Raw genomic sequence first — 27,538 nt, 5'->3', positions numbered from 1 at the left:
CTGATAAGCACACACAGTTCTTATTCCAAGTGACTTAGCGCTTGATGTGGTTAACTGAAGAGCAGGCGCAGAGCCAGGTGGGAAATGAGCTCACTCTGCCTCACAGGGCAGCAAGAAGAGAGGGGAGTTGCCCACAGCCTCGTGACTAGCTTCCTCGGTGGCAATTTACTGTGGCTTTACTTGAAAATTGCAGTGTATGACCAGGTGGTGGCCTATGTCACAAGCAAATGGGATTTTTGGACTCACAAGTGGAAAGGCTGCTGTGGCTGGTACTGCTGAGCTGGTGCTCCAGCAAAGTTTTGTCCTTGTCCCACTGCACCTCGGGAGACTTTGACCAGGTGGCCATGTGCTGCTTTGGTGACATTGCCCCGGAGCAGGGCTAGCGGACAGTGGGGGGAGTCAGGCACAAGCTGGAAGTGGCAAACCAGATGCAGTGGTCACGTCACAGGCTATGATCTCAGTTGTGCCACGTGTGTAGGAGTCCTGCAGATGCGTAGTCAGAAATGAGTCGCAGGAATTATTCTCGCAAGGAAGTGACTGCAGCAGAGCACAGCTCTTGTTCAGGTTTGATTTCCTTCTCCCAGTCTGCGTGCACATATGTACATCCCCTCCTTCTCCAAGGAATTAGGGTACTATCATCCATAAAAGTGCTTTAGCAGTAGCAAGGTGTTAGTTTTTAGTTATTATTACTATTATTACAATTAGTTATTATTAGTAGTAATAACAGTCAAGTAGGAGCAAACATAATTAGACTTACATTCTTTCTTTTTTTCCTTTGGGAAAGGCTATTTAAGGGCTTGTTTTACATAGAGACAACTCAACACCAACAATCCTACACCTCTTTCTTCAAAATATCCATGTCCTGTTAGCAGAACCACATCCCAGCTTATAAAATTAAATATTCATTAAATATCTATGAAATATTTAGTAATAACAAAATACATAATAATAATAAATAATAGCAATTTTATTATATATAAATAATAACTAATTATAAAAAACGAAATATTCATTCATTTGGGAGGGTTTCACTTTGTTTACTAGGGAATTAGCTTAGAATTCAGTTTCAAAATAGGAACTACACTTTTTTAAGAAGTCTGGCAACTACAATATTTTTAAAAAAGAGGCATTTTATTAATTTATATAGATGTACAGATATATTTAATATATCATATATACATGTGCTTGTGTGTGTGTACATATGCATTCAAAGAAAAAAATGGGCATTTTGCTTAAAATGTGCCCAGGTGGCTGCAGATAAACAGAATCTGAAACTTTCTTTTAAATTTCAGGCCAACCTGCAATCAAATCCCCCCAGGAGGGAACATTGGTCTTGCCTTTCAGCCAGTGTGCAGCTTTGGAGTCAGCTGCTTCACCAGCTGGCTGGCTGTGCTGAGCCCTGCAGAACAGGGACCTGTGGTGGGGAAACAGGCTCTGCTCTGGCTCTTCCCCTTTGTGTTAAATAATCCAGATTTTACTGGGCTGAAAGGGAAAAAGTGACTGTGACTGCTGCGGGCAAGGCAGGCAGGGCCCCGAGTTAGCGATAAGCTGGCTCTGCTTATTTCCATTGACTATATAATACAAAACAATAGCATATTAACCCATGGATCTGTGTTTGTGCTAGGCCTGAGCTTGCAGATGCTCTCAGAGAATCATGACCAGATTCTTGGACTGCTTTGCTGAGAAGAGCCAGGAGAAAGCCCTAGCAAGTACCTCAGCACACTGAGGGCAAACCTGCTGCTACCGCATCCTTAAAAGCACACACTTGGCCCATGTGAATGCTTCACTAAAGAAAGCTTAGGTACCTTCAAATTTTGTTTCGTTGCTTTTTTTTCTGTTAAAGAAGAAATAAGCAAAACCTGCACAAATTCAGAGCTATTAAGCATGGGCACAGCCCCTTGGCAGCCACCCTTTGTGCACCCTGCTGCTGCCCCACCATCCGCCCACTCACAGGCTGGATACCATCCATCAGGTTAGCTCTGATTTAGCCCCAAGTTTCCTCACTACTTCACTCAGCATCTTTCAAGGAAAAAACATGTTTAACTGTCATCAGTGCAGAGAAGCTAGCAGATTTGAATTATGTTGTGTAAATATTTGAAACATAAAAGGATTAAAGAATAATTGATAGGCAGCCAGAGAACATAACCTGATTTTTAAAAAAGTAGGCAATTATGTAATTGACTTACAATGCAGAAATAATCTGAAGGGACTTAAGAAGATTCAGAAAAGGCTAAAAACCCACAGTTTTCTGTGTTTGGGGAACCAATACAGTTTTGCCATCTAGCAGGTTTCCTTCAGCTCTCTTGCACCACAGGTGCTCTCTTCTTCCTCCTGAAGTGTAGCCATTTCAGACCTCTCCTTGAAAAGCAGGTTCTTGTAGAAAGGGGCTTCGGATGAAGCAGCCACTTTGAGCAGGACCTCAGTGATGCTCAGGGCACCTCAGGATGTTGCTGGGGAGGCAAGAAGCTTATCCGCACTCCCATCACCTCCTCTGCCCCCTAGGCTCCCTCTAGGCACTACATAAACCTAGGGGGTTGTATTTTTGATCCAGACCGAATTTATGGCGTTCTTAAGCAGATATCGAATCATTTAGCACTAATGAGGAAAAGGATAGCCCCATACAGTACAAAGATTAATTTGTTTCTACACAATTTTATGTTGACCAAATCTAAAATATAAATATGCATTTAGAGAAATAATAATTTTTCAAAGTTTGTCAATACCTTTCAAAATATAGTGAGACAACTATATTCACAATGTGAAATAGTCTTCAACCTGCAATTTCAGTAAAATCCGCTATTTCAGTTATTAGCCTTGGACAAGCTGGTCTGAGATATAATTAAAATGCCTCAGAGCAGCAGCCTGGGCAGAGCCCATTTTATTCCAACCTAAACTGTCTACCTAGGGAACCAACACTGAGGAACAAGTTACTTGGTTACATCAGCTACAACTGCACTGCTCAATTTCCCCACACAGACCAACCAGCCTTTGTTGTATCTGACCCTGAATACTTCACCACACACATTTTTTGAGTATTTCTGTGTACTAAAAGCCCTCCAAGACCTCCAGACTCCCAAAGCATGCATCATCAACTAGAAAGGATACTGTTTTAAACTTCCAGCTCCCCACAGCCACCTTCAGCAACAAAACTGAAATATATTACATGAATGTATTACTCCAGCCAGTTTTCTTCATCACCAGAGCAGTATGCTTTCACACTTCTTCCTGTATAAACACCACCAGCATTGCAGGACAGTGGGGAAAGAGTTAAGGACAGCTGTGAAAGTTGCTTACAGAAATAAGCAGTCAGAAGACAAACACAGTTCTCAACTAGAACATTTATTAAAAGTTTGATCAAAGTAGTTTTATTCCCAAGTTTTGTTTATAAAAGTCTAACAATTTCCCCAGGTAGTTAAAGATTAATAAAAGAACTGAAATGGTATTACATTAGTGCATAGAAAACAAATCTGGTCTATAAAAGTTAAAATTAAAAAAAACAGAACGTGTAAAATTTTAGGTTTTAAATACATGAAAGCAATTGCTAGTATGGTAGGCAGCGTTCACAAAAGTGTTCTTACTGCACACAATGTGAAGTTGTTGGATTCAATACTGACTGTTCTCTAGGCTTAAGGTTTTTTTCCTCTTAGAGGCAGAACCACTCCGTCTGCCCAAACCACACAGCTGACTGTTACCCCTACTCATCATGGGCCATCTGACCATGAACCACCCTTCCAGCAGCTTTTGCAGTTGCTCTGATCTATGCACAGCTGACCAGAGGTGAGGGGTGTCTCTTCCAAGAGCAGCACTGCACTGTGCTGCCTCGTTCCGCTGCTTGGGATCACGCGCGAGTGCACTATCGCACCTGACTTTGCCCTAAGGATTTGAATCAGTTGCCTATTACAAGATAATTTGCAAACTGCCACGGAGCAGACACCCAGCTGTAGACAACCCTGTGCAACATGCACAAAGCCAGGGGTGCATATCCACCACTGTGGACAGGGTGTTGCGTATCCAGGCCACCGTGGCCAAACCAAACATCCTGCACCTACAAAGGAATGTGCAAGAAATCTAACGCACAGACCTGCACTGTGAAGGCAGGTCTTGTGCCAAAGCCGCTTTGCCTTTCAACCAAATTAGAACTTTGCTCAACCAGTTTGACCAAAGTCTCTTGGAAAAAAGTCAGCGGTTTAACTGAAAAGCATGCAAAGATTTGGCCAGATACTTTAAGCTTTATTATGGCAAAAGTACGTCTGCCTCCATATTGAAGTTATGTACTTCCTGTTGCCTTGGGGACACTAAAACCTCCAGAAGCAGCATTTAAGCAGCACAATGAGAGTCCTTTGCTGAATTCCATAGCCCTGCTGTGCTATGAAGCCCTCTAGCCCTTGCTTCCACTGTATTTGGCACATCTGTACCTTCAAACATGGTGTGTAATGCTCCAAGGCTTTGCTGTAGTTAAGACATAGAAGATGAGCAGAAAAGGAGAAAATATCCAAACAGAGCAAACAGAATATAAAAGTAAGTAACAGCAGAGTTCAGGTCTATCCAAGCAGTACAGCTACAGATTCCTGCAGAGCAAGCACACAGCCAGAGAAGGAAAGGAAAACAACTGAGAGAATACAGCCATTACAGGGAGAACAGACATACTGCTGCTATGGAACAATAATCCCTCAAAGACAGTGAATTCTTTTTGACCTTATGTGGGGATGCTGTGGGGAAATCATGTGAAAGGTTAGTAAAACAGCTGTGTCATTATGCAAAGTCAGGTCTGATTATCCATTAACTGCTTGCCTCCGTTAACCAATGCAAAGCAAGACTTCTGTGCTGGAATCCCCAATTCTTACAGCTTGTATGTTTCATAGCCCAAAACGTTTCACTTGGGATTATTTATCTAGTGATTAATAGTAATCTTTTGGACTAGGTACCAAAGTCCACTTTAACTGTTTGACCCAAATCTTCAACCCGTTGTTGAAGATAACAGGCACACTGTCCCACCGTGTTTGGTGCAGGCTACAATGGTGGATCACTCAGATTGCATCAAAGTGTAATAATTCTAAACAAAGTTTAATTTTTAAATTTGGCTACTGAATGTTTTACCATATATTAGAAAACATTTATGTAAAAGTGTTTTATCTTGAAAGAGCTACACAACAGGTAATCAGTTCCCCAGAAAAGTTTCTGCTTGCAATTACAAAAATCCATGTACAAAACTTATGGGCCTAACACTGGATTCTTTGTTCGTGCCTTTTTAACCTCAAATGTGTTTTTGTTCACACTATTTCTTCTTCCCAATATGAAGAAGCCTCGGTTTACTCAATGCATCACAGAATGCACCAAAATACTGTAGGCTGTTCCCTGGTATTTGTGCTATTCAATCTAAAAATGAGTCACAAAGCAAGCACCAGAAAAGTAATTTCTTAAGGCTTAGATCAGTTAAAAATAATAAACCTGGAGCTGAATTTTGCTCTGCTCTTCAGAAACAGATTAATTTTGAGTATTTGCTTTGCAACTCCTGAGCATACTGAAGTAACAACAATCCTTTCTTATCCCACCAGGTCTAGAAATAGGTTTTGTCATAAACTTAATATTAACCCAAAGAACACAGAGACATAGCATTGAACTTCTGTTTTAATGGTCTCAAATTCTGTGACAGATTTTTGGTCTCAAGTTTCCACTTTAAAAAATTTATCGATTTTAAAGACTAATAACTTAAACTGCCACGAAACAAATGGTCCACAAACATTCCTTTCCTTCTGAAGCTTTTACGATGCATTGTAATCATTAACCAGTCTTTCACTATTAAACTTAAATGGCCAATTGAGACAAACAGTTCTGAGACCGTTCTTCCACCACTGATTAAGACTGAGGTGGCAGCTGCAGTACAGAATTTTCATTTAGCCTTCTGGGCCTTCTGGGCAGACTTTGTGACCTTGCCAGCTCCTCCAGCCTTCTTGTCAACTGCCTTGATGACACCAACAGCGACCGTCTGCCTCATGTCACGTACGGCAAAACGACCTGAAAACAAAAACACGTTTTATGACTATTGTCTAGAGCTACAGAACTCACAGTGGAAATTCCACAGCAGCAACACGCAGCTTGAGATAAGTGGGCAAATGCTGCTCTGGGACCAGACTGGGACAGTGACATCACCCTCTGCAAAGTATCCCTGTACCACTGTACTTCTGGTTCCACTTACAAACTTTCAAGTCAAAGCTTTTAACAGCATTTCACAGAACACAGTGCATCCCTATACTTGAAAAAAAGGAGTGTCTTTTCTAGAAATCAGTATTAACACACTTTAGGAAATGCCTTACCAAGAGGAGGATAATCAGAGAAGCTCTCAACACACATAGGTTTGCCAGGGATCATATCAACGATAGCAGCATCTCCAGATTTCAGGAACTTGGGGCCATCCTCCAGCTTCTTGCCGGAACGACGATCAATCTTCTCTTTGAGCTCAGCAAATTTGCAGGCAATGTGAGCAGTATGGCAATCCAGCACAGGGGCATAGCCAGCACTAATTTGGCCAGGGTGGTTCAGGATAATGACCTAGGAAACCAAGGAAGACAAGATACCATCAGAACAATTTTGAATATTGATATGTCTTACAAAGCCAAGGAATTACTGAGATTTACTTCAAGCAAATGTATCTCAGAACAGAAGCCTATGTCACTTTATAGCTTAGCCTATAAGTGAGGAAAAAACAAGACTTATTTCAGAATACAAAGCTACATTTTAAACAGCTCAAACAGCTGCAAAAAATACCTGTGCAGTGAAGCCAGCAGCTTCCATTGGAGGATCATTCTTGCTGTCACCAGCAACGTTGCCACGGCGAACATCTTTCACAGACACATTCTTGACATTGAAGCCAACGTTATCACCAGGCAGAGCTTCGCTCAGGGCTTCGTGGTGCATCTCAACAGATTTCACTTCAGTTGTTACATTGACAGGGGCAAATGTAACCACCATGCCTGGCTTCAGAACACCAGTTTCCACACGGCCAACTGGTACAGTACCAATGCCTGTGAAAGAGAAGCAACATCAGTAATTCAGCTTAATGAATATATGCCCTTATAACAAAAAACCACTTGATAAAAATATGTGGGTTTGAATCAAAAATGCAGCTCTTGGGCAAACACCTGCATTTCTGGCCCATACATCAGCTCTTGCGGCAAGTGAGCAGCATTATAGAGAACACATACCACCAATTTTGTAGACATCCTGAAGAGGCAGACGCAGAGGTTTGTCAGTTGGACGAGTTGGTGGCAGGATACAGTCCAAGGCTTCAAGGAGGGTGGTTCCGCTTGCACTGCCATCCTTTCGGGTAATCTTCCAGCCCTTGAACCAAGGCATCTGTAACAAAAACAAGCCCAGCTATAAACTGACTGCGCAAGGCTGAAGAAGACTAAGTGGAGTATCTTAGCATTCTCTCATTATCTGACTCTGTTACAGAGTAAAAATTTTTAAAAAGTCTTAATTTGATTCTGGACCTTGTCACTTCCAAATGTAATTATTAAAAAGCATGTGCATTTTATAATTCCATAATTTATCTCAATAATCCTCCTGGATTCATGTCTTAATAGAAACAAATGTCAAACCTACATTAGAGCTAGGCTCCAACATGTTGTCACCGTTCCAACCAGAAATTGGCACAAAAGCTACAGTGTCTGGGTTGTAGCCAATTTTCTTGATGTAAGTGCTGACTTCTTTGACAATCTCTTCGTATCTCTTCTGGCTGTAAGGTGGTTCAGTGGAATCCATCTTGTTGACACCAACAATCAGCTGTTTTACACCCAGGGTGTAGGCCAGAAGAGCATGCTCACGGGTTTGCCCGTTCTTTGAAATACCAGCCTCAAATTCACCAACACCAGCAGCGACAATCAGGACAGCACAATCAGCCTTTGAAAAGAAAGAAAAAAGAACCCACAAATTCAAAACTATAGTTACAGTGCTTGTGCATTTGCCAACGTATTTCAAGAACCCCCCTAACTAAGGAACGACATTCCCCAACTTTCCAAATCTTTGGTTTTATTTACATACCTGAGAAGTTCCAGTAATCATGTTCTTAATGAAGTCTCTGTGTCCAGGAGCATCAATGATGGTTACGTAGTATTTGCTTGTTTCGAATTTCCAAAGGGAAATATCAATGGTAATACCACGCTCACGTTCAGCCTTCAGCTTGTCCAAGACCCAGGCATATTTGAAGGAACCTTTGCCCATCTATGATTAGAAGAAAACTCAGTTTACTTTTCCCCCCTCTTTTTTTTGTGAAGAAGTTATGTATCTGCATTTACTTCACAAAGATCATATGCTCGCTAAAGAGCAAAATCTAAGAATAGTAAGTGACTCAATACTGGAGAACACTGCAGCTCATGAAACAAGCAATAAGATCTGCTTGGCACTACTAGTGAGAGATGCCAACTGTTTTCTGTTTATTGAACCTGTTGACACTTCAGCCCCATTGACAGCTTGTTAATTGTGGTAATGCATCTTTGTGACAGAGCTCCTGAGCGTGAGTTCTACTATCAGGTGTCCTTTACCATTTTAAGTTCTCTCACTAATGCAATCCTTGTGATAATCAACATTTTAAATGCCACTCTGCTCAACATCTGCCAAATTTTTACTCTGCAATGTTGTTATTAAGATCCATGCTGTCATTACACAGAAAATATAATCGGTGAAACTTCCTGATTTTCAAATTAAACCTTAACAGAGCATCTCCTTTTAATTCTATTCTTTACTACGTGTATGCACAGACTGAACCAGGCAACTCCATTAGACTTTCAAGTCCAGACGTAATTGTCCAGATGTAACTTTATACAACCTTCCCTTGCTCTACGCTCCACAATTCGAGTTTCTCCAACTAATACAATGGAGGATTGAACACTTACACACTTGTTCAACCTCGGGGACAACTGCAACCCAGCTGCCGCCCTGCGGCCGCACAACACTGAGCCACTTGTTCAGCTACCAGGGCAGCGGCAACCAAACCGCCTCCTCGTGGCCGTTAAACACTTTGCAACTTCGCTTTACAACTAAAGGTCTCTATTTTTTCCTGCACCCCGAAATTTTGCTGGGTGCCAGCCCACAGGCCCACACACCTCAGCCGCTTCCTTCTCGAACTTCTCGATGGTTCTCTTGTCGATGCCCCCACATTTGTAGATGAGGTGACCGGTGGTGGTGGACTTGCCAGAATCGACATGGCCGATGACGACGATGTTGATGTGGGTCTTCTCCTTTCCCATTTCGGATGTAGTTTAGTTCTTGCTTTGGGCAAAAGAGAATTGACACCTGAAAATTCCGCAGAAAAAAGCTGGTTACAATTCGGTCCCGAGGGGCAGCGATGGCGGCGCCACATGCAGGGCGGCCCGGCCCGGCCAGAATGGCGGCCCCGCCCCGCCGGGGGAGGGGAGGAGCGAGGTGGGCAGGCCGGGGGCCCCTTCAGAGCGCCCCTTACATCGCCCCCTCCCCGAGCTCGAGTTACCCCCGCGGCGGCGGCCGGACCGCGAGGCGGCGGCGAGTGGGCCCGACGGGCAGCGCGAAGGGCGGGGCCGCCCCGCTCCTTTGTGTGACTCACCCCGCCCGGGCCGCCGCGTCCTCCATTTTGTGGCGCTGGCGGCGGGCGGGGAAGTCGAGCGGCCATTTTTTCACTCGTGCCCCGTCCCAGCGCCCCCCGACGGCCCTCGCACCAACCGGCGCGGCCCGGGCCCACCACTCGCGGGACACAGCAGGAGGTGCCGCGCGCCTCCCGCCCCATACCCTCACGGACACGCCACTCCCGGACCCCAGCCCGGACAAGGGGGATGTTCGCGTGGGAATCGTGGAAGACGACGCGCCGCCATCTCGCCGCCCCGCGACCCTCTGCTCACCCCCCTGTCCCACTCCCCCCATGAACCTCCGACCTCTACTCCCTCCTCCCCTCGGCCCTCACCACGCCCGGGGCTCAGCGCTCGCCGGGCCCCCGGGGGGAATGCGGCGCGGCGCGGCCCGCCCCGGCCCATCCCAGCGGACGCGCCTCACCTACTGGGCGTCGGCAGACCCGGAGCGAAAAAGACCGACGGCGTGAGCGCCGCCCCTTATATAGCTTGGGCAGGGGGCGGGGCCGGGACACGTCACCGCTCCCGGCTGCCCCGCGGCCCCGCCCGGGCACGGAGTGTCCCCGCCCCCGCCGCCCTTTGGGGCTCTGCGGGACTGGCTCCTGTGTTTCTGCGGGGCATCGTCCGCCCCGCTCTTACGGGGCCTGTGGCCTTGCCTGGCGGGGAGCGAGGCCGGGCCCGCGGTCCACCGAGGGGCTGCGGCGGGAAGGGGAGCGGTGCCCCCTCCCGCGCCGGGATGGCGGGCGGGCGGGCGGGCGGGAGCGGCCGCCGCATCCGGAAGAAGAGGGGCGGCACCGACCGGCCCCGGCCCCCCTGCAGGGCCCAGCGGCACAGCGGGCCCGGGGACCGGAGGGAGCGTCAGGCCCGGCGTCATGGCCGGTCCAGGGGGGCGCGGCGGCTGAGGGTAGTCCGCGGGTAACAGCTCCCGGCGAATTCAGTTGTGCCCCTCACTGGGGACACAAAGGAACGCAATTAGCGAGATTAGAAACGTTCAGTGAGTTACCCTGACAGGCAAGTAACAAATGTCGGCCAAACTTCAAGGCATGCGAGACCTCCCCCCCCCAGCCCATTACGTAGCAGGTCTCCCAGAAACAGAGGTGGGGAAGGAGGGAGAGAGCAGGAATTTCAGGAAGCTTATTACACCAGAATAAGAATACAACGTTTGGCTTGCCAAAAAAAAAAAAAAAAAGAACAAGCTTTTTCTGTCTTTGTTGTACCATTAGAGAACAAAAGTTGACTCGGCTCAGAAAACTTTGGCACAAAAGTACTAATCAAAGCAGAGGCACCTCCAGCAACGACGCGTCTGAAGTGAAAATGTATTAATCACAATTAATAAGCACTCAGGACATGGAGCTTCTGTGCAAGAAACCCAGACTGCGGGAAGTGCCCATATACTGTATTTTCTCATGAGAAAACCGTCAGCCATAGCAAATTATTTTTAGAATCAGGGCAATGAGGAGTCACAAAACAGATCACAACATCAGAAATAAAGGCTCTCGTGATTGCAGTGGATCGTTCTCTGTTTTTCTTGCTCCTAACCGATGTAAAAAAAACCCCATTAAATATTCAACATCTCTTATACCTATTCAAGACAAGCTGAGAAGCTTAACTGTCTCTATTTATTATTTTTCAACTCTCTGCAAAGCATACAAGCTACACGGTCGATATTCAGCTACATTATATGCCTGTCAGCAATAGTTACTTACCTATAAGCAAGTATAATCCTATTTGTTCATATGTGCTTCAGGTTGCAGTTGTAAAGCATGGAAATAAGTTCTTGTTCAAAAACAAACAAAAAAGAACAGCATCAACAAACTAATAATAAAGAAAACACCTCATGCATCTACACATCTACACTTCCACTTGACTCAAAGTTTCTCTAGCTGAGATAAACCCAGCATCAAATTCACTAGTGAGATGTAAACTCAGTATTTCATGGTTTGATATGGAATTGAAGTGTTTCCATGATATCTGGTATTTTTCCAAATGAAAGGTAAAAAAGGTGCATCATGTAAAAAAAAATTGAGAGATGAGGCTGAGTTTAGAACACATCTTTAACACAAATAACCAGTTTCTGAGTAAACCTGCAAAAAGGTTCAGATATCATTAAACAAACACTCTGATTTTAAAGAAAGGAATAAAGCAATCGAGTTCTTCTTATTCCTTCCTGTGGTTTTAGGCAGAGATGAGTGGTGGGGGTGGAAGGGAGATAGAGATGGTTCAGCTTTCCTGAAAACTAACCTTTAGGGGCAGTTATCAGTGAAGACATCGTATATGAAGACAGTAACAGGGAGGTGGATCACTTTCTGGAAATGGAAATGCATTATTTTAAAGTGATTTAGTGGCTCAGGTTGAAGACCAAAGGGTAATATTTGGTAAGAAAGCTAAGCAGCACTTTTTGGGTCTCCTGTAAAGCAATGACTGTTTGTAAACACAGCTAAAAAGCTTTATTCTTCAGGATGGTTTGAAGTTAGCTTCTAAAATGTGTATTTCAGTTGGGAGTATTTTTAATGGATTGATCTGTCAAAGAATCCATTCTCATTAAAAGGTAGTTTTAACACTTCCCAAATGTAGTCAATTATTTGTGCCTCAACATGGAGAGAAGAAAGGAAATATGTTACTAATTTCTTACATGGTCCATACTCAAGTGCACATTTCTTAAGAGAGTAGTTTTTTAGAAGACTATTTCATAAGTAAAGGGTTTCGAACCAGGTATTTCTTAAGAGAGCAATTTTTGTGGTATGTAAACAGCTGAAAGCTATGAAAGCTGAATTAAGGGTACAAATTTTTAACCATGGCCCTAGTTCAAGTCTACAGGAGTTTTTTCCCCTCCATTTCTTTAACTGAGTTTTTAAATTAATTTTATTATTTTCTCTTTACTCTCAACAATGCATGTTTTTATTCTCTCAACAACTAGTGTATCTCTCCTTCTCCATTCTATTAGCAGAACATTCCTATTATCAATTTCACAAATATTTATACAGCTGGGGACCTTCAGATATATGAGTAGCCTCACATAATTCAGTGGAAATGCATTCTGAAGAATCTTCTCAGCTAACACAAAAGGCATACCCTGGACTAAATCCTGTATGCAAACAGCCCGTTAAAATTTTAGATTTTATTCATTTGGCAAAACAATCTCTTCGATACATAACATTTAGGAAGAAACAGATAAGAGATTTCAAGAAGTCAAGGTCTTTCAGGTTGTGGAACATTGCTTGTTCAATCCAGACTGACTTCAGAAATAGGAGGACTTTGTGGGCAAAAATTACTCATTATCCTTTAACCACTGGTGAGCATATGCTAAACTGAAATATCTGATGCCCGCACATGTCTCCAGTGTAAGAGCACACAGAACATATACAGTAGCCACTATTTTAAAAGGGTTTTGAATCTCAGATCAAATTATATTAATATGAAATTTATGCTGTCAATATACCTAAGCCAAATACTGTAGCTGTAAAACATAAATGTTACCTGGATTTTGAGATCACAGTAGCTACTGCAGCATTACTTTCATTTTAGCATGTGGTTTCATGCTATAAGCTTAGAACACAGTCACAGTCAGTGAAATCATGCTAGGAAATAAAAGGTGCTCACTGAGCACCTCTGAAGAATTTTAACTCTCTACCATACCATCTTTTTTGGTCAGACTCCTGCGTGAAGATGAAGGTAACTAGCGCTTATACAACAATTTTAACTGCAATGACCAAGGTCATTCAGGAGCAAACAGACTTTACAAGCACAAGACTTTAAACACAGATTTGATAAATACAGTTAAATCAGCCTCACTGAATGAAAGAGGCACTAAGATTTCTTGAGTGCACTTTAAGAAAGTATGATGGAAAAGCAGTCCAAAGTTACCAATAAGTAATTAGTGATTAGCAAAACCAGATTCTGGTACACAGCACCATTTTGTAATACAATTAGCCTCCTACTTATTGTGAAATGCTTTCTAATTCCTACATTACAATTATCATGGTATGTACATTTGTCTAAAGTTCAACATAAACTATAGCTTGAGCACACTGCTTTACTTCCATGTATTAAGTGTTATTTAATGCATTGATTATTAACGGAAATAAAAAGCATCTACATTTGTTATGAAATCCTTTTCCCTACATGATCTTAACACTTACTACCAGATTTTACAATCTTCTGTTTATTAAATAAAAACCCAATGAATAGAATAATGGTGTTATACATATATGAAGAGAATAGACAGAAAACCTGCTTTAAAAAAAGTTAACTGAACAGGGTTTGGAGCGGAAGTATCCTAACCAGGAAAAAACCCTCACAGGTGGCTACTTCAAAAAGAGTGTTGTGGAACTGAACAGTGAATGGGAATATACATGCAGACAGCTAGAGGACTTCAGATCCACGAAGAATTCATCTGTTTAAACAAAAAGTGACCCTTCATTTGCAGACATCTGACAAAACTTCATAAACTTCATTAGTGCTAGGCTAATTTACACCAGCTGGTGACCTAGCTCCAGGCAAAAAGTAGAATTACTAGACACTAATTCAGAATAAAGGTGAAGAGCTGACGAAGTAACCACCATTATGGAGAAACAATATAATTTGTTAAACTGTTCTGTGGTTTTGCATTAAGTGTTTTCCAACAGCAAACAGACTATGGCACTTGCTCCTCTTCCCCAAATGGGATCACATTTTTACTATATCCAACTACCTTCTGGACATGCTACATGAATGGTAAGCCCTTCTAGGAGTTCAATTTAACAAATACCCTAAATGGGAGCATTGTGTATATGTGTGTGTGTGTGTGTGTGTATATATATATATATATATATATATATATATATATATATATATATATATATATATATATATATATATATATATATAAAAGAAAGTGTCAGTTATTGAGCTGAAATCCACTGGGTGAAGACAGTTTGGCTCTTGGTCTCAATTTGTCATGAACCTCCAAAATGCCATTTTAAAGCTCTGGTCTCTTCTGCTAAAAACGAATTTGCCAAAAGCAATGTATTCATCTTTTTGTGCTGATAAGCCTATGACAAAACTTTTAAATGGGACCTCAGCTCCTTACCCACTGACCATACTGAGCCCTCACAGCAACTGAGCTATGCTCTGATAACTTTGTTTAATGTTCACTCATCAGGTTAATTTTGCTGCCTCACACTATAGTAGGTTTGGAGCTGGCTTGTGCACTTTGCAAAAAACCTGTAAATCCTCATTCTCACCTTGCAGACCTTTTGTATTCCTGCCTTTCTGCCTCTCCATGTAAAGGCAAGTTGTCAAGGAAGGAGACAGTCTATAGATAGATTCCTAGAAGGAATATATGAATAAAAAAACTCTGAGATGCAGCTTATGGTTTCAAGGGAGAGAAACATAATAAAGGTCACTTTGGTGTGGACTGCAAAAGTATGCTACAAATTGGAGACAGTGGATGGATAGGTCAAAGGAGGAAGAAGGGCAGCACCTGAGACTTGGGCTGGTAAGAATGGTGCAGATACATCCAGCTGTGTCACTGTTCACTCTCCCATCTTGACATTGCTGTGGTTTTGACTCTTGGCATCACTCAGGCCATAGGATCAGTTTCCACTGTGATCACATTCTTGCTACGTGGTAACCACAGTAACCAAAAGTGGTGCAAGTCAAGTAATTTAGAAGCCTTGCTCAGATTTAGTGAATATAGCATATGCTTGACATTTATTCAGTGAATTTAGATTTGAGACAATTAAAGTTTGGAAAGGTTTCAGAGAAGAACTATGGGAATAAATCTAGATCTGGAAAAGTACTCACATTTGACCTGTTCAATCTGTACTGAGTTTACTGAAAGCCAGTTTGGCTTAGTCTCGAGGATTTCATAAGACACAAAATTCTGTAAAGGAAGAATCACAAGTCTGAGCACAAAGACACAAAGAAGATTCAAGCTTGTTGGTAGTTAAGGTAGAAATAGAAACTGCTTATTTGTAAATGTCAGTGAAAGCAGTAGCAGCTTGCTCAAAGCAGTAAGCCAACAGATGAAGAAATGCTTAATATTTAATTATGTCAGTAAAAAAAAAAAACAAACACAATAAAGGATCAAGAACTTGATTTGGGGAGAGGGAGAAGGAACAGGAGGGGCCATTTACTTAAAATTATATCTATATTTTTAGTTAGCTGACTCTTAATACAGTCTCTGAAATATTTGGCCAGATAAAGCTATCTCTGAATTACTACTGATTATCATGGAAAGCTATGGAATGGGAAAGTTCCAGAAATCTAGATTATAGAAAAAAAATCAGGAAAGAAATAAAAAAATAAAGCAAAAGCACCAAAAGAGAAAAAGCACGTTGGTCCAACTGCAATTCCTGGAAAAATATATTGGAACAAACGAACTATTTTTAGAAGATAATAGGTTGATAAGTAACAGAACCAGACTTGCTAAGAGCAGATTGCATTAAACTGATCTTGTCTACTGTGACAGGTTTAACAGGCTCAGGGAGGGTGAAATGTGGATATCATTTAACTTATAGGAGGATATGATGCTTCTTACAGGCAATTTGCATAAGTAAGCTCAGCAAACTTTGGACAAAATAATGGATGTGCAGGAGACCAGCTGAGGATGACATGGGCTCAAAGTAATTGCTAATATCACTATGAAAACTTGTATCAAATAATTTTCTGTGGACACAGACATTATTCCACCATACTAATGTACAATTATAAATACATACAAATGGTAATTTTAAATTGCATACTTAGGGGAAAAGGGGCAGGGAACACCTCTGACAACTTCAGAGGTCAAGAAGAGAAGCCAGAATAATGTAGGCAAGTAAAGAAAAAAAGGCCTAAAATAATTAGGAAACAAATTAAGGTTAATATTTGTCCTTTTGTAAGGTACAGTACACTGCACAAACATAGGAAAAGTAGCAGCTACCCAGCAGTCCAGTATAAAAGGACCTGGGGTTAGAGTGGATCACAAACTAAACATGAGTCAACACTGCCTGTGAAAAAAGCAAACATACGGAGGTGTATAAACAGAAGTGCTGTGAGATATGTAAAATAAACCTTTCACTTTACTTAGTACTCATAAAGGCCTCTGCTGGGATACTTTGTCCATACTTTGTCCATCTTGGGAAACACGCTTCAAGATGATACCTAGAGGCAAAACCACTGGAACAGATTCTGTGGGCAGCTGGTGGAACCTCCATCATTTCCCAACTTCTTATAAGTACCTAAATACCTAGCAAGAATGGTTCATTTATAACTAATACTTACTTATCTATACATACCCAAAAGTCTCTTCAAGCCTTAATTTCCATAGATTTACATTATTTAGAAGATCTGTGTGATCACAAATGAATTTCTTATACCATAATTCCAGCCCATGGTGTTTAACTTGATATGGAGCATCTCCACGACTTTAATGTGTTTGTATCAGCTGAAGGTCAATCTTTGTAGTTACGGTAGTCACATCTGAATGGAAATTCACAAATATTTCAACCAGTGCATCTCACTGTATAAATTCCCTTTTCTACACTAGACGATCAAATACAATTTACTGAAAACCAAAAAGCTGATCTAATATAACTAAGAAAGAGGTGTGGAAGGAAATGGAATAGTCACTCCTAAACCCTAACCAAGAAAGACTCAGGCTAAAAATGAAAAATGGGAGAAGAAATTTTATATCACAAACTCATCCTGCCACTGCATTTGGCAGGTTATGTTAGAGCTGTTAGGAACTGAGTACATTCCTGGTATGATGTTATAAAGCATTCGTTCTGTAGTACTTTCTTATCAAAATGAAATGATGGAAAACGTGTTTGTTTTCTCCAGCAGTTTCTAAACAACTTCTAGAAGAATGCTAAAAAGCAGTGCACATGACTTTCCCACAGGCAGTGATACCATGACAGGAACTATCAGCTAAGTGGTATTCCGGGGGAGGTCAGTCCATATTCCCTTTGGCAACAATGCTTGTGAGAAACAACAATTGCGGTTTTGCAAGGCAATCCACAGAGGAATGGCATTTCAGGGGTTAAAATCTTGTACCACATGTTGTATAAAGTAGACTTCAGCCCCTTTAAACCCGGAGCAGGTGTTGAGTCAGCTCTTTGCACTCAGGCCAAATTTCAGAAGACAGGGAGCCACAGCTGACACAACATCCCTGTCTGGCCTCCACGATGGAGGATACCCAAGTGGAGGGCAGATGAAGGGAATACGAACTGCAAAAGAATAAAGCTTGAGCTGTGGCTATCCCCACAGCCCAGAATAAAAGTAAGATATGAAAGAAAGACAGTATGGGCTAGCAAAAGATTGCAAAATGATTCACAGCAGCGAGTCATGTGTTACTGTCCTCTGCTGCCTGAAACTGGAACTTTCCTACGCTCAGCAGGAGACAGCCTGTGCTACTGAAACCGGGAATAGCACTCAGGGATCCCCTTTGTGCAAAGCAGGAAGAGCTAGAAGGTCTATCTTAGTTACCGAGCAGACTCCATGGCACAGACTGTGCAATTCCTAAGGCAACCTGAAGTGAGAAGCACACTCTGAATTTTAAGTTCTGTATGCTGTTTTTGATTTAGCACAGAGAATCACCCCCAGCTGTTTTATGTATATACACTGTCATTCACCACAGAAAACCTAATTGTGTGTACACACTACACAGAGGTACGAATACTGTAAAAATAAAATATGTAGGGGTGCACATAAGCAACAGCTCCCCCACTTTCCCCACATTTGAATGGGGACCCCACCATCTAAGGTAGGGGTGCATTTGTATGTGTGAGTGAAATGGCAGTTGTAAAAATGGGCTCCTTCTCTAAATTTAGGTCTGTGGAGTCATTAGAGATGAAGTGTGGTATCGCTATTTATGGGAAATAGTTTATACTTGCTCTGCAAGCTAATGCAGTCCCATTTACCTCACAAAGCTGTGCAGTGAGTCATGAGACCCAGCAACACTTGCACGCCCATAAGCACTACGGAAGCAGAAACTCTTACTCACTTGCTTACCCCCTTTTCTTCTGTGATATTCTTGAAAAACAGCATCCATTAACAACAGCTCAGAAATTACATTTCTCTGATTCAGACAGTAACTGGTGTGGGTAAAACAAACTGTAACATAAAGAATATGAAAGGAAAGAGAAAAGTCTATTCCACACTAAGGTTTTAATCTCTTCTCTTAAGCTTAAATCCGAGTTCAACAATTTAAAAGGTGTTACTCTATGTCAAAGCTAAACCTATCCAGGCTTGAAATACCTGCCAGAAGAATTGCTTTTCTCCTCTATCAATCCAAAGATTTCCTGCATTGGATCTGGTGATTGTGTAGTTGAAAGGGGAGTGGGATCAGTGAACTTATTCACAAGAAAACTTTTGTTTTTAGTTTCTATTCAATCATTCAGATGACCAAATTAACTTCATGGCCACGTGATTCCCTGATTCAAACCACAGGAAGCAAGATATGTCATTTAGGTGTCAAGGCTCAGTTACATCATTTTAGCTGCAAAGTGAAATTGCACTCTCATTTATTTATCCTCTCGACTAAGCCATTTTAACCATCAAGTCAGATCTAGACTGTGTCACATACTACAGATATTCCTCAGAAGCTCAGACCTGCAGTTCATGCTTAAACCTTGTGAAAATACACTTAACTCTTTCAAAAAGATTCTGAGTATTTTTCCATGCCAAGTCTATTTTTTCCCAGCGCTAATTCTTAAGTATTCATTACTCAGCATAATACACACAAAGTAAGAATTATAATTTACAACTCTGTCATCTTAGGTAGCTTTTTAAAAACATATCAACCAAGGATACTTTCCAGTTCAGTTTTACAAACCACTCCATTCTTCCGTATTTTCTCTCTTCCTGACAGTTATCAAAATTGTATTTTGATATCCAGTGACTGCCTAAAGCGCCGTGTGAGGTGGGAGGGGTGGGTGTGGTGATGGTAAGAAATCACTGCAAAAGAAACAGAACAGCAACTTTTTTTGGATTATAAGACCAACTGCTTCAGGGCTTCTTTAAAATGCAGTATGAAAACAAAACCATGACAACAATCTTTGCCATGGCTTTGAAATTATGATTTCAGCCAAACCAGCAGTTTCTAAACCATTGCCAATGCATGTTCAATGTATCCCAGAATGCCAGCAGTGAAGTGTCTCACATACTTTCTCTCTGACTAGACTCAGAGAAAAGGAACACAGACCATGCCTGGAACACAGGCAACACCTGTATCACATGTACCAGAGAGCCTCTCCTACTATCCACAGGATATATGGGCATATCAATTTACCCATTTGCAAACATGACCAGAGTATTTGTTTTAAACACAAAAAGAATTAATTCAAAGTGAAAGAGACAAGAGAAACCACAAACCTGTGTGAAAAAGCCCAAATCTGTTTTTCACTATGCAGATTACCAGAGACATCTGGCATAACATACAGTGCATACCCTCCTTGTCTTACTTTAGTGTAAGTATAGGATGGTTTGAGATGGTTCTATCCAGCTACTCTCAACAGATCAAAAATTGCTCCTGCTGCCATCCAGGCAGCAGCAGAACTGGCTTTCAGGGTTTATTAAGGTAAGCCATGGTGATTAAGCATGATTTATAACCCTGTCATTCTTACAACATGATACGCAAGTCTCAGTCCAGAAATTTTTAAAAAACTGATCTGTCATCACCATACTTGAGAGTGTTGGTATACAGTTCTCAGTTACCTTCTAATAAGCATGTCAGAGGTTTCAAAATAGACACAAAATTCCCAGTAGATGAATTATAAAGCAGGTCTCATACTTGCATCTTGAGCTACAAGTAAAACATGTATCACTATAATCACATTTTTTTCTGGTTAATTTGAGGCATATATAGTTTCTACTGCAGTGCTACATTTGTTGCCAGTGTAACAGAAACAGCAGAGTTAAAAAAATTAAAGAGTTAGCACACATACACAAAGTCATTAACCTGAGTCCTTGTCAGACAAGAGAAAGCAAAAAAAAGCAAGAGCAGAGAGCACAGCCCTGCATATCAGGAAGTCATTATTTGCAGTGAAAGTGAGATGAAATGCAGATGTAACATAAAAGCAGCCACAGGCATAGTGATTTTAAGGTTTCCACTTCCATGGCTTGGTGGAATACAAAGACAGAAGGCTTGGTCACCAGAAACAAACTAAAAATAACCAAAATAAATTAATCATTTGGCTCTAGAAGTGATAAACTTAACAAAACTCTATAGACAACTCATCTGCACTGGGAATTACTAAGAGTAATACCACTTGCAGTATACAATACATAAACTTCTGTCTTTTAATTTTTTCCTCCTTGTTAAGCAAAACAGCTTAATCCAGTGTATTTATGCATGCCTTTTCTCAGATTTTATACGTTGCTGAATGTTGTTTTAAAAGTGAATAGCTGCAATACAGGGATGTTAGCTATGTATGTACTTACTAGGAAGAATAATATGATTGATTCACATTCTGTACCAAACAAGAAGAATTTGGATACTACTTTCTTTTTCTGAAAGCAGAATTACACTGCACCAGAAATCAGAATTATAGTTCCCAGTTTGTCATTTAACTGAAATGGGCTAGACTAGCACAGGCTCAACTTGCATCATACTGATATCCTTTAAAATCTTTTTAACTTAGCTGATGTATAAAACATGAAGCTGATTTTAGTCAGAAAACAGAGACTGCATTGGCCAGAGGCTTTTGCTGGAGGAGGCGTTACCTGTGGCTGCAATACCTTGCCAGTGATGCTGCTTCTTATTGTGCCAGAGCCACCTGTTTTTCAGACCCCTAGTTTGTACCTTCATAGAAATTAGCCAGTGTTTAGCTTTTGGTTCCTCTCCTGTGTTACCTTTTTTCTATATGTGCAAACTTTCCACAATGGAACCAACTGTATATTTAGTCTGACAAACTACAATATGAGAAATCTGCTCACCTTTGCATCTCAGCTGTCCAGGACTGAAAGCACAAAAACTTGCTAAGCAAACAGTCACAAGCCAATTGCTGACTTTTCTAAAGCTCAGGGGCTGCAGACCCTCATTTGCACTGTACAGAGGCTTTGAAGAGCAGCAAGTTGCTCACAGTACTGGTTCCCACTCCGCAACTGTCTCTCTCCCCTTATCTCTTCCAAGTAGCTCTGTTATGCTATCCCATCTAAGGAACAAAGGGAACAAGGCATTATAACACCAAGATATTTGGGAAGCATCTGAAGTCGTTCAGATGGCTAGCAAAACTAGTTACTGATATTTCATTATAGCATTAATATATTACTAACCAATACATCTGACTACCTATTTAAGATAATTTTTCTCTCTGAAGGACTCAAGTAAGTGTACTCAAACACATACAGGAGCGCAACTACCACTGGGCCTCCTTCCTTTTGAGGATGATAATAAGGGTTAGGGTTCAACTTGAAGCCATTTTCATTTAAAGCAAAGGCTCCAGGACACAATTACAGCTGGAGGCAGTGATTTCAGACAAACTGTCTGTGGGGATGGAGGGGCCTCAGAAAATACTTTGGGGCATGACTGAAGCCTATTTGGGAAGTTTTGGTACATTTCTTTATGAGTAGTTCTCAATCAAAATCAAGTGCAGCAAAGGCATCATGCAGAAAGTGGAAAATATTTTACTGACTAAGCTGACTGAGTTGCTGATCTTGAGATTTTTGAAGAATTAGCATTTTAGGAGAAATTATTGCCATCCTATTACTTTGAATTCTTTTAGTGATTTATCTATATCATCCTCTGTGCCTTCTTATATATGTGTGAACTGCCTCCAGGTGGCTGGTAAGAGGGTGGGTGCTGGCTGAGGACAGCCGTGCTGGGGCAGGGGCCTGCCATGGCTCTCCATTGTTGTAGAAGCATGCAACAGCTCAGCACTGCCCTGCTACACATTCTAAATCCCTGCTTTTGTGTTTCCTCACTGCCAGAGATAGCTGCTCTCAGCAGCCTCCTTGCCTGGAGCACCGACACAAAGAAATGTACAACTGCATAGTTATACTTCATGACTCAGCTGAAAGGACAGAAGTCAAACAGCAACCTCCTCAGAACAACCAGAGCTGCATATTAAACAACCATCTGTGCATGCCGTTGTGACTTTGCATCATATTTTGAGATTCAGAAGAATTAAAACAGACAGAGGAAGAGGAAACCCATAGAGAGATTTATTTTACCTCCTGTAGCAAGATGTCTGCCTTTGTAAAAGTGTGTTTGTACAGGTTGCACATGCTCTGAACAGTGAAACTTTCATCTGGGCTTCAAAGTGGCATACTTGCTATTTAACTTTCATTGCGTAGAAGCAGACAGATGGATTTAGTTTGGAATTTTGTTTTGGTCTGTTGTCTTTTTTTTTTTTTTAACTATTAGATCCTGAGTTAGAAGTGAAGCCAGCTGCTTATAATTGAATTCCTGCAATTCAAACTGGTTGCTTGCATTCTGACCGCTTATTTAATACAGTTAGTATTTCAACGGTCAAAAGTAACCTTTGAAGTTAGCACCCCGTTAAGAGGAGAGCTGGGGGGAAGGAATCAGTTTCTGTGGCTTGTGACTAGCGTGTTCTTAGACTGAATGAAGAAGACTGCTGTGGATTGATTTCCATAGCCTGTTTCAGCAAGAAGGGATAATTTGCATCCCAAGAATGTTGCAATGCATGCAAAGTTACAGACATCTGTGGCATCGAGTGAACACACTTCGCACACACTTTGAATGGGATAGTGAAAACCTCAGCTGCTGCCCAGCTCTAGAGACTGTTCTGCCCATGTATGTCCTTTTTTAATATTAAAGTGCTGGCTGCACACAGGCAGCTACAAAGGCCTTTAATATACAGTTTCTTTCTAAACCTTTCACAGCTCCACAAACGCTATGCAGTCCTTGTTCTCAGTCCTTGAGGATGAGAGGACTGATAAGTTGGGCTGTTCACAAAAATAGCAGCCCATTTCCTTTTAAAACAGGGAGTAAGTGCTGATTATTTAATTCTACTCCCTCCCCATATCTGTTATAGAAGGGGGAACAAAGCTGATTTCCACCCTCTACCTGCAGGAATTCAAGGCCACTTCTCCCAAGGAAGGGAGACTTTATGCCTGTGACAGAGAACTGTGGGTTCTGTTGCTGGCAACACGCACTTTACGAGTTATGTATGACAACACAGCTTTGCCACATGCCATCTCCTTCACAGATATGTCATACTACAGCAAAGTAATTTAGCAGCAATAGTTGCTTAAAGCACTATTGGCATCAACGTGACTCTACAGAGAGGTGTTAAATTAACACCGTTATCCCTGTGTGAATATTCTTCCACCATGTGATCCTTCTCTGCTGCTATGTATATCTTGTATTTGACAGTTTACTTTCAAAATCATGCAGAGGTGCTTAGCAATTCTACCATCTTTGTATTAACAATTCAAATATCTTAATTTCCGTTTTCTCCACAAAAGGGCTTTTAAGTTTAAGTAGAAGTTATTTTCATAGCAGAAAATATTAACATAAGTAACTGCATTGGAAGGAGATTCCAAAATATGCTCATCTCTAAATACAAAAGAAAAAAAAGACAGACTGCACTAAGTAAACAACATTCCAGACAAGAAATTAAGCCTTTCCATTGCCATTCCAAATGAATTTATCGTTCAACTTACAGCTGAAACAGTTATCCAGTTATGGATATTTTAAAAAGCCCTTCAACTTCAGTCTCAGATCAGGCCTGCTGACTGCAGGAGCAGTGATTGTGTGAAATTAATGCCAGTTATGATGAAGGTAATGACAGAAATTTGATGGCAAATCAGATTGTGGCTAATAATTAATTCCTCTAAAATTGCTATGAGCTTGATTTCTCATCCTATTTGAGCAGAGCAACATATTATTACCTCCTTTCTACTGGACAGCAAAAATCACCTTTCCCTCCAAGTTAGTATGTCCTTTCCCAGATGAACAAAACAAATGAACAATTTGCATATCATGCAAATTTGAAAGCATCGTAAGTTAGTCAAGTCAAAAGCAAATTTCACTTAGTAACATTTTGTACATTCATACAGTTTAATATTAAGATCATTCAGAAGACTGACATTTTTTGGTGTTATTAAAGGAAATGCCCTCCTTCCTTTTCTTGTCTCCCCACTTTCCCCCTCTGACTCTTCATGCAAAAGGAAATTGGAGTGTTTTTGCTTAAGTAATAGCATTAAAACTATGTAATGCTCAATGGAACTGACAGACATAGGTCTTAGAATAGAATATTTCAGTTGGAAGGGACCTACAGTGATCATCTAGTTCAACTGCCTGGTCATTTCAGGGCTGACCAAAAGTTACAGCAAACTATTAAGGGTCCTGTCTAAATGCTTCTTAAGCATTGACAGACAGTGTCAGTCATGAATTGAGCTGCAAAATATACTCCATTTCAGTTTCCTTTTAAAGATGGCCATAGCAATGACTCTCTTTATTTGGTCATATTATGACATAAATTACTTGAATTTTTTAGAATATTACATTTACCCTAAATTGCTTACAAATTATCAATTGTTGCAGGACTCTTGCTTTATTTCCTTCTAATGAATGAATACATGAAAAACTCTTCTTTTTTTTTTTTTTTTTCCCCTTCAGCAGAGACTGTTTAAACTTGCAGATACAGAAGGCTGATGGTCAGGGAAAAAGGAGTGTGAGAAAGATGGTTCATCTTTTTTTTTTTTCTTTTCACATTTCCTCCCCCCCCAGTCAAAACCAAACAAACCCTCTCCTGCTCATCTCTTGAGTCTTCTCAGCTAGTAAGATGATTCAGAAATAGAAGACTAGTCATTTACTGCTAGAATACTTCAGAAGAAGAGGTAGAGAAATATCAACAGAACCATGTTTTCCATCAGAAAACATGACCTTATGTCTGAGATAAGCTTATTAAGTGTCCACAATGGAGTTTAATTTAGGAAAAGACCAGAAAAAGTATTATTTCATTTCCTACTCTGAAGCTGCCATGTGGAAACTTCTGTAGAGTACAAAAAAAGATTTAAAGAAATTCTTGTAATGAAATTTCCTTCTAAGACACATTATCAAAGGCTATTACCACTTTTCACTCAGCTCTACTCTATAGCAAATGGCTACCCTTTAAAAGAGGACAGGCAAACAGAATTTTTTCTTAATAAGCTACACTTCCTTTCTGTTGCTATGCCTTGGGCAACTCCCAGGCACCCTCTCTTGCAGTGTGCTGCAACCTTGTACAGGTCATGTTGCAATAAGAGCAAAGTTATCATTATTCTGAAGTTAATCTGCATTCACTTGAAAATGTACACCAGTTCTTGAACCTTCTTTGATTACTCCACTACCAGAGTTCTCATGTTTTGTGTCTGATCCAGGCCTGAACTCTGCCAATGTGCAATCTTATTAAGTATGCCACTGAGAAGTAAAGATCGACTCCAAATTTTGGACCTTACACGGGATAAGAAAAAATAACACATGCAACTCCTTTAGGACAGCACTGCTTAACGGATAAGGCCAAATGGTTAAAATTTCACATGGAAATAACTTTCCTCAAAGAAATGCAATCTTCACTGGTTTGAGTTATGACTTCTTCGAGAATCACATTGGCCAGATGTGTACTGGAGCTTCTTAGCAATTACCAAGTGTTACACTAAGTCAGATCAATAGTTTTACATACAATAAAAAAATGATTTCTTTGTCAGGAATGTGAATCACATAGATGCAGTTTTAGTTTAAAATATATGACCAATCACTGTTATGGCAGCTTTATGAAGGAGGAGAAGTAGAAAGGTTGCAGTGGGGATCTAATTGGGAGGGTCTCCAGTGTCTCACTTAATAGAGTGTTATTTTATCCTCTGTGTGCTCCCCCCCGCTTCCCTCCCCACCATTTGCTACCCAACCGGGATTTAAATAACTGCTACTGTCTCCTTGCAGTTCTTTTTCTGGCTATTTGAAACCTACAGAATAATGTTAATAACTAAGATAAAGTCTAAATAAATGAACCCTTTCTTAAGCTATATTTCAGCATTCTAAACATATAGTCAATTAGATACAGAATTGTAGAAATATTAATAACTGTTGTATGAGTGAAGCATGAAGTAGCAAATCAGGAAAGAGTTGACTCTGTCACATTGTGATTAGTTAAACAAATACATTAAAAAAAACCCCAAAGGCTTGTTATATATCTTCATATAAAAGAGACCAAACATGAGGCTAACCAGCTTCTCCTTAAGTAGTTATCCCCATATCTTCAGGATTATCTATGTTGCTGTTGATAAATATGCCACTGCTGGTGTGCTGATTTCCTCCCCTTGGGCTTAGTAATAGCAAAATGTGCTAATACCCAATCATTCATGTCACATTATATCCTTTCCTTAGCTTCAAGTCAGACATATCCTCCTCAGTATAACAATTCAGACTAGTGCCTCTGTACTAACAGAGACACCATCTTTACTGACAGGTGTCAAAAAAGGATTTGGCCAGCCTATGAGTGTTTGAGTGAGAATTGCTTTGATTTGATTTGACTTGGCTTGATTGGATTCCTCTTAAATCATGTGATTTAATGGTAGACATTTTTGAGATAGAGGAGAAATGGGAGACCCTCTTAAGATGCTACTCACTGTAACAGCTTACAAAACACAATAACAGGGTCTTTGTTGTGATGGTTAAGCGCAAAATGTAAAAGAGGAAGCTTAAAGTTTAAAAGCATGTCTCTTTTTCTCTGATGTTCTAGGTGATCTAACAGAAGATACTACCTTTCCATACAAACTGTCTTACTTTTCTGTATAATGTGTAGGCTTCCTCACCCACAGTTTTCCTTCCTGACAAATGCTAAAAATATCAGAAGACCTGTTAAACTCAAAGGTTAGTTCATTCGTCATGGAAACAAACATTCCCAGGCAGTGAAAGAGGAGAAATTGGCATATAAGTAAAAAGTGATTGAGAGGAGGAGCCAGGAAAAACATACATCACAGGACCAATTCAACTTCTGGGAAATTAACTAAGGTGACCCTTTCACACAGCA

At 41.0% G+C, this 27,538-nt stretch overlaps 1 protein-coding gene across 2 annotated transcripts; it reads right to left on the bottom strand.

Annotated features, from left to right (window-relative positions):
- Positions 1 to 5,610: 5,610 nt before the first annotated feature.
- EEF1A1 (eukaryotic translation elongation factor 1 alpha 1) lies at positions 5,611 to 10,127 on the bottom strand. Of its 2 annotated transcripts, none has more exons than XM_032681436.1 (8): positions 10,021 to 10,127; positions 9,102 to 9,291; positions 8,041 to 8,220; positions 7,603 to 7,899; positions 7,203 to 7,353; positions 6,766 to 7,022; positions 6,315 to 6,549; positions 5,611 to 6,015 (listed from the first exon to the last, which is right to left on the bottom strand). In XM_032681436.1, the coding sequence occupies exons 2-8, from the start codon at positions 9,243 to 9,245 to the stop codon at positions 5,891 to 5,893; spliced, it is 1,389 nt and encodes a 462-aa protein (XP_032537327.1). In that variant the 5' UTR covers positions 9,246 to 9,291; positions 10,021 to 10,127; the 3' UTR covers positions 5,611 to 5,890. The 2 variants fall into 2 exon arrangements, with proteins under 2 accessions (XP_032537327.1, XP_032537326.1); XM_032681435.1 differs by having other exon boundaries at positions 10,016 to 10,121.
- Between the last annotated feature and the right edge of the window lie 17,411 nt (positions 10,128 to 27,538).

The sequence above is a fragment of the Chiroxiphia lanceolata genome, chromosome 3 (assembly GCF_009829145.1).
Source record: "Chiroxiphia lanceolata isolate bChiLan1 chromosome 3, bChiLan1.pri, whole genome shotgun sequence".
NCBI lineage: Eukaryota > Metazoa > Chordata > Aves > Passeriformes > Pipridae > Chiroxiphia > Chiroxiphia lanceolata.
The sequence above is the reverse complement of the archived record's forward strand: the minus strand, read 5'-3'. Positions and strand labels throughout refer to the sequence as shown.

Coding starts and splice junctions, on each gene's coding strand:
- EEF1A1 (XM_032681436.1), bottom strand. CDS start 9,245: ATGGGAAAGGAGAAGACCCACATCAACATCGTCGTCATCGGCCATGTC. Junction 7,354..7,602: donor TGTTGGAGCCTAGCTCTAAT/GTAGGTTTGACA, acceptor TTTTTGTTACAG/ATGCCTTGGTTCAAGGGCTG. Junction 6,016..6,314: donor CTCTGATTATCCTCCTCTTG/GTAAGGCATTTC, acceptor TTTTGTTTTCAG/GTCGTTTTGCCGTACGTGAC.